The sequence below is a fragment of the Bison bison genome, unplaced genomic scaffold (genome assembly GCF_000754665.1).
Source record: "Bison bison bison isolate TAMUID 2011002044 unplaced genomic scaffold, Bison_UMD1.0 scf7180017864267, whole genome shotgun sequence".
Lineage (NCBI taxonomy): Eukaryota > Metazoa > Chordata > Mammalia > Artiodactyla > Bovidae > Bison > Bison bison.
The window spans coordinates 1,653,101-1,667,354 of record NW_011494839.1 but is presented as its reverse complement, the minus strand read 5'-3'; the positions used below and the strand labels follow the sequence as shown (position 1 = coordinate 1,667,354).

At 38.2% G+C, this 14,254-nt stretch overlaps 1 protein-coding gene across 1 annotated transcript in view; it reads right to left on the bottom strand.

Annotated features, from left to right (window-relative positions):
- COPS5 (COP9 signalosome subunit 5) overlaps positions 1-14,254 on the bottom strand; it is a 19,607-nt gene that overhangs the window by 3,747 nt on the left and 1,606 nt on the right. The window contains exons 2-6 of the mRNA XM_010848456.1: positions 12,718-12,952; positions 11,678-11,806; positions 10,976-11,041; positions 10,102-10,187; positions 5,564-5,675 (exon numbers count right to left, since the gene is read on the bottom strand). Coding sequence (XP_010846758.1) covers positions 5,564-5,675; positions 10,102-10,187; positions 10,976-11,041; positions 11,678-11,806; positions 12,718-12,952 — 628 coding nt within the window. The remainder of the gene's footprint in view (positions 1-5,563; positions 5,676-10,101; positions 10,188-10,975; positions 11,042-11,677; positions 11,807-12,717; positions 12,953-14,254) is intronic.

Sequence of the window (14,254 nt, the reverse complement as noted above, 5' to 3'; positions counted from 1 at the left end):
ATCAGTGGAGAAATAACTCCAGAAAGAATGAAGGGATGGAGCCAAAGCAAAAACAATACCCAGCTGTGGATGTGACTGGTGATAGAAGCAAGGTCCGATGCTGTAAAGAGCAATATTGCATAGGAACCTGGAATGTTGGGTCCATGAATCAAGGCAAATTGGAAGTGGTCAAACAAGAGATGGCAAGAGTGAATGTCAACATTCTAGGAATCAGCAAACTGAAATGGACTGGAATGGATGAATTTAACTCAGATGACCATTATATCTACTACTGCGGGCAAGAATCCCGCAGAAGAAATGGAGTGGCCATCATGGTCAACCAAAGAGTCCGAAATGCAGTACTTGGATGCAATCTCAAAAACGACAGAATGATCTCTGTTCATTTTCAAGGCAAACCATTCAATATCACAGTAATCCAAGTCTATGCCTCAACCAGTAACGCTGAAGAAGCTGAAGTTGAACAGATCTATGAAGACCTACAAGACCTTTTAGAACTAACACCCAAAAAAGATGTCCTTTTCATTATAGGGGACTGGAATGCAAAAGTAGGAAGTCAAGAAACACCTGCACTAACAGGCAATTTGGCCTTGGAATATGAAATGAAGCAGGGCAAAGACTAATAGAGTTTTGCCAAGAAAATGCACTGGTCATAACAAACACCCTCTTCCAACAACACAAGAGAAGACTCTACACATGGACATCACTAGATGGTCAACACCGAAATCAGATTGATTATATTCTTTGCGGCCAAAGATGGAGAAGCTCGATACAGTCAGCAAAAACAAGACCAGGAGCTGACTGTGGCTCAGACCATGAACTCCTTATTGCCAAAGTCAGACTTAAATTGAAGAAAGTAGGGAAAACCACTAGACCATTCAGATATGACCTAAATCAAATCCCTTATGATTATACAGTGGAAGTGAGAAATAGATTTAAGGGCCTAGATCTGATAGATATGCCTGATGAATATGGAATGAGGTTCGTGACATTGTACAGGAGACAGGGATCAAGACCATCCCCATGGAAAAGAAATGCAAAAAAAGCAAAATGGCTGTCTGGGGAGGCCTTACAAATAGCTGTGAAAAGAAGAGAAGCGAAAAGCAAAGGAGAAAAGGAAAGATATAAACATCTGAATGCAGAGTTCCAAAGAATAGCAAGAAGAGATAAGAAAGCCTTCTTCAGCAATCAGTGCAAAGAAATAGAGGAAAACAACAGAATGGGAAAGACTAGGGATCTCTTCAAGAAAATCAGAGATACCAAGGGAACATTTCATGCAAAGACAGCCTCGATAAAGGACAGAAATGGTATGGACCTAACAGAAGCAGAAGATATTAAGAAGAGATGGCAAGAATACACAGAAGAACTGTACAAAAAAGATCTTCATGACCCAGATAATCACGATGGTGTGATCACTGACCTAGAGCCAGACATCCTGGAATGTGAAGTCAAGTGGGCCTTAGAAAGCATCACTACGAACAAAGCTAGTGGAGGTGATGGAATTCCAGTTGAGCTATTCCAAATCCTGAAAGATGATGCTGTGAAAGTGCTGCACTCAATATGCCAGCAAGTTTGGGAAACTCAGCAGTGGCCACAGGACTGGAAAAGGTCAGTTTTCATTCCAATCCCAAAGAAAGGCAATGCCAAAGAATGCTCAAACTACCGCACAATTTCACTCTAGTAAAGTAATGCTCAAAATTCTCCAAGCCAGGCTTCAGCAATATGTGAACCGTGAACTTCCTGATGTTCAAGCTGGTTTTAGAAAAGGCAGAGGAACCAGAGATCAAATTGCCAACATCTGCTGGATCATAGAAAAAGGAAGGGAGTTCCGGAAAAACATCTATTTCTGCTTTATTGACTATGCCAAAGCCTTTGACTTTGTGGATCACAATAAACTGTGGAAAATTCTGAAAGAGATGGAAATACCAGACCACCTGATCTGCCTCCTGAGAAATCTGTATGCAGGTCAGGAAGCAACAGTTAGAACTGGACATGGAACAACAGACTGGTTCCAAATAGGAAAAGGAGTTCATCAAGGCTGTATATTGTCACCCTGTTTATTTAACTTATATGCAGAGTACATCATGAGAAACGCTGGGCTGGAAGAAACACAAGCTGGAATCAAGATTGCTGGGAGAAATATCAATAACCTCAGATATGCAGATGACACCACCCTTATGGCAGAAAGTGAAGAGGAACTCAAAAGCCTCTTGATGAAAGTGAAGAGTGAAAAAGTTGGCTTAAAGCTCAACATTCAGAAAACGAAGATCATGGCATCCAGTCCCACCACTTCATGGCAAATAGATGGGGAAACAGTAGAAACAGTGTTATACTTTATTTTTTGGGCTCCAAAATCACTGCAGATGGTGATTGCAGCCATGAATTTAAAAGACGCTTACTCCTTGGAAGAAAAGTTATGACCAACCTTGATAGCATACTGAAAAGCAGAGACATTACTTTGCCAACAAAAGTTCATCTAGTCAAGGCTATGGTTTTTCCTGTGGTCACGTATGGATGTGAGAGTTGGACTGTGAAGAAGGCTGAGTGCTGAAGAATTGATGCTTTTGAACTGTGGTGTTGGAGAAGACTCTTGAGAGTCCCTTGGACTGCAAGGAGATCCAACCAGTCCATTCTGAAGGAGATCAGCCCTGGGATTTCTTTGGAAGGAGTGATGCTAAAGCTGAAACTCCAGTCCTTTGGCCACCTCATGCGAAGAGTTGATTCATTGGAAAAGACTCTGGTGCTGGGAGGGATTGGGGGCAGGAGGAGAAGGGGACGACAGAGGATGAGATGGCTGGATGGCATCACAGACTCGATGGACGTGAGTCTGAATGAACTCCGGGAGTTGGTGATGGACAGGGAGGCCTGGCGTGCTGCGATTCATGGGGTCGCAAAGAGCCGGACACGACTGAGCGACTGATGTGATCTGATCTGAAGAAACACGGGTTTGATCCCTGGGTTGGGAAGATCCCCTGGAGGAGGGCATGGCAACCCACTCCAGTATTCTTGCCTAGAGAATCCCATGGACAGAGGAGCCTGGTGGGCTACATGCAGTCCACAGGGTCACAAACAGCACATTCACACCCACATTTGGTAAACTGAAATATTCTATATACTGCTGAGATTTCATGTATTTTTAAAACCAAAAGTTTAATAATCACATATGTACACTTAAGTGTACTTAAGTGTAATATTTTTTAAAAGTTTCTACTGGAATATCTTTATGTTATTCTATTTATTCAGTCTGTAAGATACTGTAAAGGCAGTACAGTTCAGTCACAAGACATTTTAAAAACATTTGCTGTCATCATAGTTACTATAAAAAGCCCTTTAAAATGCTACCAGCTTTCCAGTGATTTTACAAACATGATAATTTTTTAAACATGCAATTATATTCACTTTTTCTAAATGGTTTAGGTCACCAATACATCCTTCCCCAACAGATTTGGAGAAAACTCTAATGTTTGTAGATCACTTCACATCTAGAAGATTTAGCTGCAGATATAAAAATGTGGGATGGCAGAAACAGTTATACTATGAAAATGAAAAAAGAAACCAATTACATTTCAAACAGAGAAAACTAATATAAATAAAAAAAACTTTTTTCTGGTAGCTTTTAGATTACATGCTTTAGCTGTAAAGGGAAAGAGATGACATACATTTATTTATATATTTTTTTCTTAGAATGCTGTAATGTACTAGGTATTAAACTACACACAAAAAAGGAGGAAATATAATTTAACCTTTTCTTGATTATTAATGTCCTCAGTATATACAGTGCTGGAATACAGGGACAGCCACAGGCTGAGTAAGCAGAGCTGGCTGCTTTTGTACAAAGGTTCAGATAGCTCCAGTCTTACTGCTTCCTGCCCATGCCATCATGTGTCACTTCTGGCTGCTATCAGCATACTTGCCTCTAAGGAAACATGACACATGAGGCATTTAGCAGTGCTAGATAGACAGAAAACATTTAATAAATGTTTGCTATTATGATCACTCTCCCTCTTTCTAATTTACTATTTCTGACTGTTGAGGATAAGAAATAAGAAAAAAAATCATAGTAAATATGCTCAAGTGAGGTTTTTACCCATGAGTGCAATGAATCAAATGAGCAAAAAATAATTTATTGAGGCTTTATTATATGCCTGCTGCTGCTGCTTCTGCCAAGTCGCTTCAGTCGTGTCTGACTCTGTGCGACTCCATAGATGGCAGCCCACCAGGCTCCCCTGTCCCCGGGATTCTCCAGGCAAGAACACTGGAGTGGGTTGCCATTTCCTTCTCCAATGCATGAAAGTGAAAAGTGATAGTGAAGTCGCTCAGTCGTGTCCGACTCTTCACGACCCCATGGACTTCAGCCTACCAGGCTCCTCTGCCCATGGGATTTTCCAGGCAAGAGTACTGGAGTAGGGTGCCATTGCCTTATTATATGCCTAGTACTTTGCAAATTACTATATATATTTCATATAATTCTCAGTGTACTTAACAATGTGGGTATTATCATCTTCGGGCCCAAGAAAGCCTCAGACACATTAAATAATGCTGTGAAGGTCACACACAGCTAGTAAAATGGCAGACTTCTTTGTGAACTGAGTTTATCTTAGTCCAAATTTAGTGGTTCTAACCACTATGCTATACTGTACTATATGAAGTGGCTTACTTTAAAAAAAAAAAAAGATAAACAAAACTGTTCCTTAACTAAGATCTAGACAGAAGTTTCTGTCCTCTTCTAGGTATTAGATTTTAATGATGTATTGGAAAATATTGACTTTTTCATTTTTTTTTGGTGGTAGCAGCATCTGCTTGCTATAAGGTAGTGATATTCTGATTTCTTTGGGGGACATTCTTAGTCCAAGTGCTCTGGAGAGTTTCTTCTACTCCAGCCCAGAAGTGAAGCAGTGACGGACTGCCTTGGCTCAACTACTCATGGTGTTCATTCCCTTGGCCCAGAGCAGGTTTAAGGTTAGGCATGTGACCTACAAACTCAGACACACAGTGAGGCTTTGCCAGGGAATATGTTGAGTGGTGTGTATGTGTCTGTGTATGTGTGTGTTGTGTATCTTGATCTTTTCTTTTGAATGTGGAATTGGGAGGTCTAAGCTAATACGGCCATCTTGATTTCACATGAAGTCTGAAACTGAAACCAACTGACCTGAAATCAAAGCTGAGAAAGGAAGACCAAGACCTCATAATATTGTCTGAATGCAAACTCAGGCTGTGCCTGAAGTCAGCCCTCCTCCTGGTATTCCTGGACTTTGCAGCTTACATGATTCTCTTTTTTGTTTTAGCCAGGTTGGTTGGGTCTCCTGTCACTTGTAACTAGAGTGCTACCTGAGACACAGAACACTATTGGCATTTTTCTCTAACTCAGTTAGAGGTAGATCTCACCCTCATCTGGTCTCAATAGTACACAATACAGATCCTAGCCTGGCCTCTGGTCATACAGAATCTGCTCCCAAGCCCACCATCTTGGCAAAGTCAGTCTTTCCATAAAAAAGACTTTCAGACATTAAACAACTTATATAGATTGATAAAATTCAGACACATTCCTCACAAGCATAGTACTTACCGTAAGCAAGCTAGAGGAACTCAGCGTATTCACCCAGTATTTATTCCACAAAAGCTCAAGCAATTTCCGATCCAAAGAGGATTTGAAATATGAGACTTCTAAGGCATAGTATCTAATGAAACAAAACCACAAATCTAGTAAGTAAAACACATTCAACCACATCACATAAAGGTTATGGCCAAATGTAAGTTAATTACATTTTATATCCAAATAGTCATGCTTTAATTTTTTCCAACAGAATAACAGGTAAATAACAGTAACTGGTTTTCTTACTCTTCAGAGGGGTGGTTGCAATTCAGTTAAGCAAATATTCTCTAGTTATATTTCTCCCCTCTGTAAAGCCCGGAAATTCTCAAAAAATTATTAATAACTAATCAAAATTTCTGAATGACATGTATTTACCCATGCCACTGACTTCATAAATTTCAGCCAACAGTAATGAACTTCCCCTCTCCAAGGTTAGCTATTACTTTTGTTAGGCTTTTAAAAATACTAAAAATGACATGTGGATTCTCGATTCCTCCTTTCTAATCCCCTAATTAGGAACAACTGCTTTTTGGAAAAGCAAAACTTTAAGGTTGGTCATTAAAGCATATTTTAAAAGAATTGCTGCTGCTTCTAAAGGTGCCTAATTTATAATCAAGGGAAATTTGGTTAAATGTCTGAAAAACTTTTTTTTTTAAAGAAAGAAATATTTAACTATGTCACTATGTTACAAAGAAACAGAAGGGACTTCTTCACCTTAAGGAGCTTACCATTTTCATGGGACACGTGGGATGAATCCATGGAAAGTTACAAATACAATGATATATATTGAATAATAGTAAGTGATGCTATAGTGCATATTTAAAATGAATCATCTGCCAATTAAATGTTAACAATAATGAGTATTCTTAGTATAGACAGAACAGCCTGAGAAGCTCCAGGGAAAAGGCAGGATTTCGAGTAACCCTAACATGAGTCTATAGTGTGGCTATGTTAAGAGCAAGGAGGAAGCATTAGGCAGAGAGCCCTAACTCACAAAAAGGAAAGTCATGAAAGGAACAAGAAGTTAATCAGTCTGCCTGGTAAGTTTAGAGGGAGCAGAAGGATTTTGTAAGGGAAATCTAGGAAGCTATGTTGGGGTCTAGCTAGCAGAAGACATTACATATAAGGCTAAGAAATTATCTTCTAGGTACTTGGGACTCATGGAAGGTGTCTGAGCAGATCAGTGATACAGCCGTTTATATCAATGTTTGAGAAGGCCGGCTGTGGTAAGATGTGTCAGAGGAGAAATGGGAAGCAGGGAGACCGCAAAGGATGCCACTGCAGTGAAGCAGATGTCAGGAGAAAAAGGCCTCACTCTCAGGTTAGTGCTGTCGAAGATAAAGGCACAGGGACGAACAGAAATGTGTGTTCTTTCAATTCAGGAGTGAAGAAATTTAAAAAGAGAATTTAAAGACAATTCTAAGTAAGGGCTTTATAAATAAGATATCCCTGCGTATGTGTAGATGAAAAGATTAAAAAGAGTAAGAATTTAAAGACAATTCTAAGTAAGGGCTTTATAAATAAGATATCCCTGCATATGTGTAGATGAAAAGCTATAGTGAAATGTGGAAGTAGGATGTGGAAACAGTGTATTTCTTGAGCCACTTATTATGTCCTGGCGCTTTATATATACTCATTTAATCTTCCCTACAACCACAAAAGGAAAGATTTATTATTCCCATTCTAGGCAGAAGAAACAACTCTAGAGTAGAGACTTGTTCAACACCACAGAAAGTGGCAGCAAAAGTATATGATATTATGTCTGTTATCAAAACCTCATGGTCTAATTTATTGTTATATCCAGAGTGTAGACATTTAAGACCTTGTTTAAGAAGTGAAGCCCTGGGAGTTGAGGCAGTTAGGTATGGGGAGAGGAGGCAGGGGCTCAGGTGGAAAGGTCAGTTTTAGAAATGACAGGTTGTACCTCTGATACTTTAGGGGAAAGAGAGGATGAGTAGAGCAAAAGATGTAGATTATAAAGGATGGAAAATAAGGGAGCTCAAACTGGAGGGTCTAGAATAGACTTTTATGTTTTAAAATTTGTGGATCACCTTAATGTTATTACTGTCTTAATTCCGTAGGCTGATGCAATGAAATTTTTTGGTCTAATATTAGCTGCAAATCTCAGTAGCAGAGTTGAAAGCAAGAAGAATATTCAAAATTACTCGTGGAGCTAAATCCTCATCTTCTGTACAGGAAGTCAATAATAGATACTGCCTAGAACTGAAAATCAAGAAGTAGCACTATCAGCATGCTGTTTGAAGTTAATGGGGTAAATACTTAAACGGAGTATAGCTATAATAGTTGAAGTGATTCCCTCTGGGGGTGGGGGAAAGGGAATGGTATTTTCATAGAACCAGTGACTCTTTAAACTATGAGCTTGTATAACATTGATAACATACAAGCTAATTTTAAAAATCTGTTGTGTCCTATTTTTACTAAGGCTCTTCAAAGTTAAATATATTTAATATCTGTATTAGATTCTGTGTTGAAAACAAATTTTGGATTATGATCTAGAATTTAAAATAGGAAAGAAAAAAGATCAGTGTAAACTACAAATTACAGCTCATTGTCAAATGATTTAGGAAATGATCTATGAGTCTGCTCTTAACTTGGCACTATGATTCATTGAAGATTTGAAATAAAAATAAGCAACTTATTTGCCCTATTAAAAAAAGTTTACTCTTTATTTAGGAACTGGTCCTAAGTAAGAGAGTATCTTTGAACATCCTACTTATTCCAGGTTCAAAATTCTAGGCTCTAGCAATGCAGGTAGTTAGAAAGCAGCAACTCCTCTTAGAGAGGCTCATTTCTCAGAAAAAAACAGGAAATGCAGGTTTGTTTGGGTATAGGAAGCACAGTATGCCTCATGGTCTTTGTTTCAAAAGCTGCTGCTGGTGATGAGAGAAGCAGAGTAGGTATTAAAGAAACTGCAACTCAATATAAATGAAAAAAATTGTTAACTCTGAAAGTGAAAGTATTACAGCAAAGGTGTTTTCATGCTTAGGAGCAATTCTCTCAAATAGGAATGGCTTAAATTCTTTTCAGTAGAGCAAATTAAGAGATTTAATTACCAACCTCTCATTGGTTTATAAATGAAAATAAAATAAAAATCTTTTTTTCCAGAAGTATGCCAAGGATCAGACATATTTAAAAATTAAATTCTAGAAATTCTGGTATTTTCTAGGAATTCTAAACAGAAAAATAAGAGCAGTAGTAGCACATGAGTAGTAAAGTATTCCTTGAAGTTAGGATAGGAGATGTGGAGAAAGGGACAGTAGTAATCAGGCAAAACTTTTTTTTTTAGGGGGGTGCCCACACTTCTATGTGCCATGCCCTATTTTAATTGTCAGGATATAGCAGTGAATTGATTTCTCTCTCATGAAGTTCACATTCTAATGAGGTCAATAAAGGAAGCAAAAACATATCAGATGGTCACAAGTGCTAAGAAGAAAAATGAAGCAGGGAAAGGTAACAGTGACTAGAAAGTGCTAATTGAAATAGGGTGATCAAGGAACATTCTCTGTTAAGGTGACCCTTAAACAGACACTCGTTGACTGAAATAGTGAATCACATGGAAATAATGAAGAATGTTCCAGGCAGAAGGATTAGCAAGTGCAAAGGCCCTAAGGCAGGAGCCAGCCTAGTACATCTGATAAACCATGAGGCCACTATGGCTAGAACAGACAGAGCAAAGGCTTAGTGACAAGAAGTAGAGTCCCTGAGATGGGCTCAGAACGATTGTAGGGGCCAGTCTACATAGGGTTGTGTGGTCCATGGTAAGCACTATAGATCTTATTCTTAATGAGACAGGAAATCACTCTGAGAAGGACGAACATGATCAGACTTATATTTTAACAGAATCTGTTTGGCTGACAAAAGCCCTTTAAGGGGTGGGGTGAAGTGCAGAAGCAAGAAGACTAGCTAGAAGGCTAGTGCTCTGATTTAAGTTCCAGATGGCTGTGGCCTAGGTCAAGGTGATAGTAAGAGAGGTGATGTATTTAGAAGGTGGAGAAAATTGTCTTCACTGGTTTACTGATTTAAAAATTGAGATGTAATTCACATAGCATGAAAGTCACTGTTTTAAAGGAGTATACAATTAAGTAGTTTTTAGTATGACTTCTTTAACTCTTGGAGTAAAAATGTTTAGGGAGAACTTTTGCTATGTGGAAACTGGGTACATTGAGGGCTGTAGAAATTGCTAGCGTCAGGCTGGCTCTGCATACAGCTTCCTTCAACTTTTACTTTCATCAACAGGCCAAGTATCTTATACATTGATAAAACGTATATAGATGGGTGAAAGGCAAATAACATGTTAGATTAAAACAATTGTTAATAAAGATTCAAACATTATCCTAAATTTATATATTCTTACTATTATTTTAAAAGGTATTATGAAATGCATTTCACCTGAATTTTTTTCTCATCTATAAAATTAGGGGCTTGGTCTGGACGATCTTTGAGGTTTCTTATGATGATTCTGGCATCAGATACATTTTTAAATGACTTACTGTTTGCAGTGTACACCAAAGTCTTCTATTTTATTAAGTGGGATGGTCTGGTACTCAGAAGGTCCTTCATCTGGAGGCTTGTAGCCCTAAACAAAAATGAAGAAAATAGAAGACTTAAACACAACAGAGGAAAAACATGTTTTCTATGTGACTTTCTGTTTACAGAAACATTCATTTGGGGGAGCCAATTACTGAACATAAACACCTAATTAAAAAAAAAGTATATTGCTTATGCTGCTGCTAAGTCACTTCAATCGTGTCCGACTCTGTGTGACCCCACAGACGGCAGCCCATCAGGCTCCCCCATCCCTGGGATTCTCCAGGCAAGAACACAGGATTGGGTTGCCATTTCCTTCTCCAGTGCATGAAAGTGAAAAGTGAAAGTGAAGTCGCTCAGTCGTGTCCGACTCTTAGCGACCCCATGGACTTCAGCCCACCAGGTTCCTGCATCCATGGGATTTCCAGGCAAGAGTACTGGAGTGGGGTGCCATTGCCTTCTCCGTTATTGCTTATACTCTTCCTCAACCCCATTCGGTGGCTGAAGGCTAGATTTGGCTTATAGATTAATTTTTCTTGTCCTTAGGTGATATTCACTTGTGCTCATATCTATTTCAGATTTGCAGTAGATAGAAGGTGGCCATGATGCACAAATCCTTATTAACAAAAGAACTGCTTTTCTAGTAGAATTAACAACATGCAGCACAAATGTATTACTTTTTTGCTAAAGACAATTTGTGGTAGTTGGGCTTCTATTTTGTAAATACCATTAAATTGTTTTAGGACAAAATGAGATACTAACTATAACACATCTTTAAAAATAAACCAAATATTTAAAAATTGAAAAACTATAAGAACTAGGAATTTTTCAAATTACCTTTGGATATGTCCTGAAGGCTCCAAGATTCACTTTCCCTGCAGATATTGTTCTTGTTGGGTCAATCTACAAGAAAGATATATTTAATATCTGCTGACTTACTTGTTTAAACATTATAAGCCTAGAAATACATATGTACATATAACATTATAGGCACACACACATAATTAAAAATAACCAATAGGGAAAAAAATAACCAAATTGGAAAATCACAGAAGTTCAACAGAATGGTTAAATATGGAAATCTCATCATTTATTTAGAGATTAGATCTAGTTATTATACTATTTAAGAGTATTAATTACAGATTTGCTCGTCTTTTCCAGAAGTCTTTTTAAACAGATGAACAATTTCTACCTTCCTTAGAGTAACCTGAATTACATCTAAAATACTTTAAGCATAGCAAGAGCTGTTCTAGCAATTTCCTGATTCAATCAGTTCACTCAACATCGACCAAATGCCCACTGTGTGCAGGGAACTGAGACACAGGTGCTGTGTACATTCTCATCTAACAGAGGGTGGGGAAAGATGCATAGAAGTTACATAACTTGTTCAGAGTCCCAGCTACAAAGAAGTGGAATTTAGACTCAAACCTAGGCTGGCACCAGACCCTTGCTCTTTACCATACTGTTTTTATTTCCCTGTATACCTGCTTTAGTAAATCTTCATGAACATTAATTACAACTGGTTGTAAAAATACTTACTACCACTGCTACAAATGGTTCCTGGAACTGCTGATTGAGCATCTGAGTACTAACATCAATTCCAGAAAGCCAGCAGCCATAGCCAGGGTGGCTATGATACCAGCCAATTGCATTTTCAAGGCGGCCAACCTAACAAATGAAGAGAGCAAAGGAGCTTGAGGTTCTTGTTTAATCTTAGAGATGCTTATGATTTGTCTAGACAGCCCTACAGTTAAATAACAGTATGCAGAATAATTATAGCATATGGTGCTTAAAAAAATTTTTTTTAGATACTACATGCTCAAGGCACAAAATTAATAAGATACATGTACAATAAGGTCATTCAGTCTCCTTCCACCTCCTTCCCCTCAACTAGTTTCTCAGCCCAGATGTTACTGTCATAGGTTTACACACCTATCTTCCAGAGTTACTCTCTGCATATAGAATATATTCTTTGCATATATGTAGATTAATAAAAACACACAATGGCATACCACCAATAGTATTCTACACTTTGCTTTTTCACTCAACAAAATATTCTTGGATTTGTTTCACATAAATAAACATATAGATAGCTACCTTTTAAAGGCTGGCTGGCAGTTCATTGTGTGGGATATAATTTATTTAATCAGCTTGATATCCAGTTACATTTAGGTTGTTTACAATTTTTTGGTTTTAAACACACATAATGAATATGAGAATTATAATTTCTTTTAAAAACTCAGATATAGTTTATATATGTATAATATATATAGACATTCGTTCAGATGTACAACATAATGATTCAATATATGTATATACTGTGAAATGATCACAGTAAGTACAGTTAACATCCAACACCACATGCAGTTACAATTTTTTTTTCCTTGTGATGAGAACTTTTAAGATCTACTCTCTTGAGAATTTTAAAAAAATCCATGCTAATCTCATATATGTTACATATAGTTAAGAATAACTTAAAATATAAACTCTAATGTAGGAGGATAGTTTTAAGTTTAGAAACTCAAAACTATGAGACTCTTAACTTGCAGTAACCAAATTTTAGGGAACAGCATTTTTACCTGTTTAGCATTTTCTATGTATGCAGCCATGTACTCATATGCAGCAGCCTGAGCGTTCACTCTCGTTTCAGTGCCCTCTACTGGCAAAGCAAAGCTGTCCATAATGATCATGGTCTCACCGTCCACCTTGCCCAGCATCAAGCCCATCACTTCCAGGTTGCCTCCTGATCTGGCATGCATCACCATTTTCAGTAGAGCCAATGCTGAGATTTTGCAGTACTTAAAGTAATGGTGACTACAAAACAAAGGCATGGTGTAATTAACTTTCTTATATAAGTACAATTGTAAGACAGTTTTTGTACAGTTTTTTGGAGATTAACAAATAAGTTTTGAAGCAATTTACACTGAAGAAATGGGGAGAAAGCGTATATATATATAGAATGAGGGAAAGAAAAACAAAGCAGAAAAGGACAGAGTTCCTGAAGGGGGATGGAAATGATAAACATAATCCTGCAAATTATTTCCCATTGGGGGAAGGGAAAAGTATGAAATAATTTTAAAATATGCTATTTGAGTAGACAGAAGGGAATTACACGACCATTTCAATAGACTTTTTCTCCATTAATTTTGGAATCACCAAATCTAGGTTTCTGACCCTGGTTGGTCCGTTTTGCCTCATTATTCTCCCACTTAACCTTCCAGGCCTAACAGTTAAGAATGTAGGCTCTGACATCCATCTACCTAGGTTTGAAGCCTTTTACTGCCATATCCTGGCTGTAACCTTGAGACAACCACTTAATGTCTGTGCCTGTTCATAGAGTTGTTGTTTGGAGGAAATGAATAAAATAATGTACGTAAAGTGCATGGGTTAGTGCCTGACACATACAAAACTTTTTAAGTGCTGCTGCCTGCCAAGTCGCTTCAGTCGTGTCCGACTCTGTGTGAACCCATGGACTGCAGCCTACCAGGCTCCTCCGTCCATGGGATTCTCCTGGCAAAAACACTGGAGTGGGTTGCCATTTCTTTCTCCAATGCATGAAAGTGCAAAGTGAAAGTGAAGTCACTCAGTCATGTCTGACTCTTAGCGACCCCATGGATTGCAGGCTCCTCCGGACAACAGTACTGGAGTGGGGTGCCATTGCCTTCTCCCTTTTAAGTGCTAGCTGCATTATTAACCTATCTTTTATAGTACTCTGAGAGTACAATGTGTTGAGGGTTGTAGCTTCTCTTTGTGGTATCAGTCTAAAAATGTAAAATGTAGCCTTAAAAGCTTTAGTCCTACTGTGATCAGTGTTTCAGTTTGTCATCTGTGTATGTGACTAAACTACTGTTGAATAAAATTCCACTTCAGTCTCATTGATGTAGCCAAAGACAGCAAGGATGACTGTAACTGGAGATACAGTGACACAGTGAGGCTGATAATTTAAAATATTCAATAGGCTATATCAATCTAAGTATGCAGCCTGCTATAGAAATAGCAGACAACCAGGCAAAATAACCAGTCTGTAAAGAGTGTCAGTGTCTTTGAGAAGTCTTTTTAAAATGTCTGCCCACAGATTTCAATCACAGATGAAAAATATAGAGACCTGACCTTGGA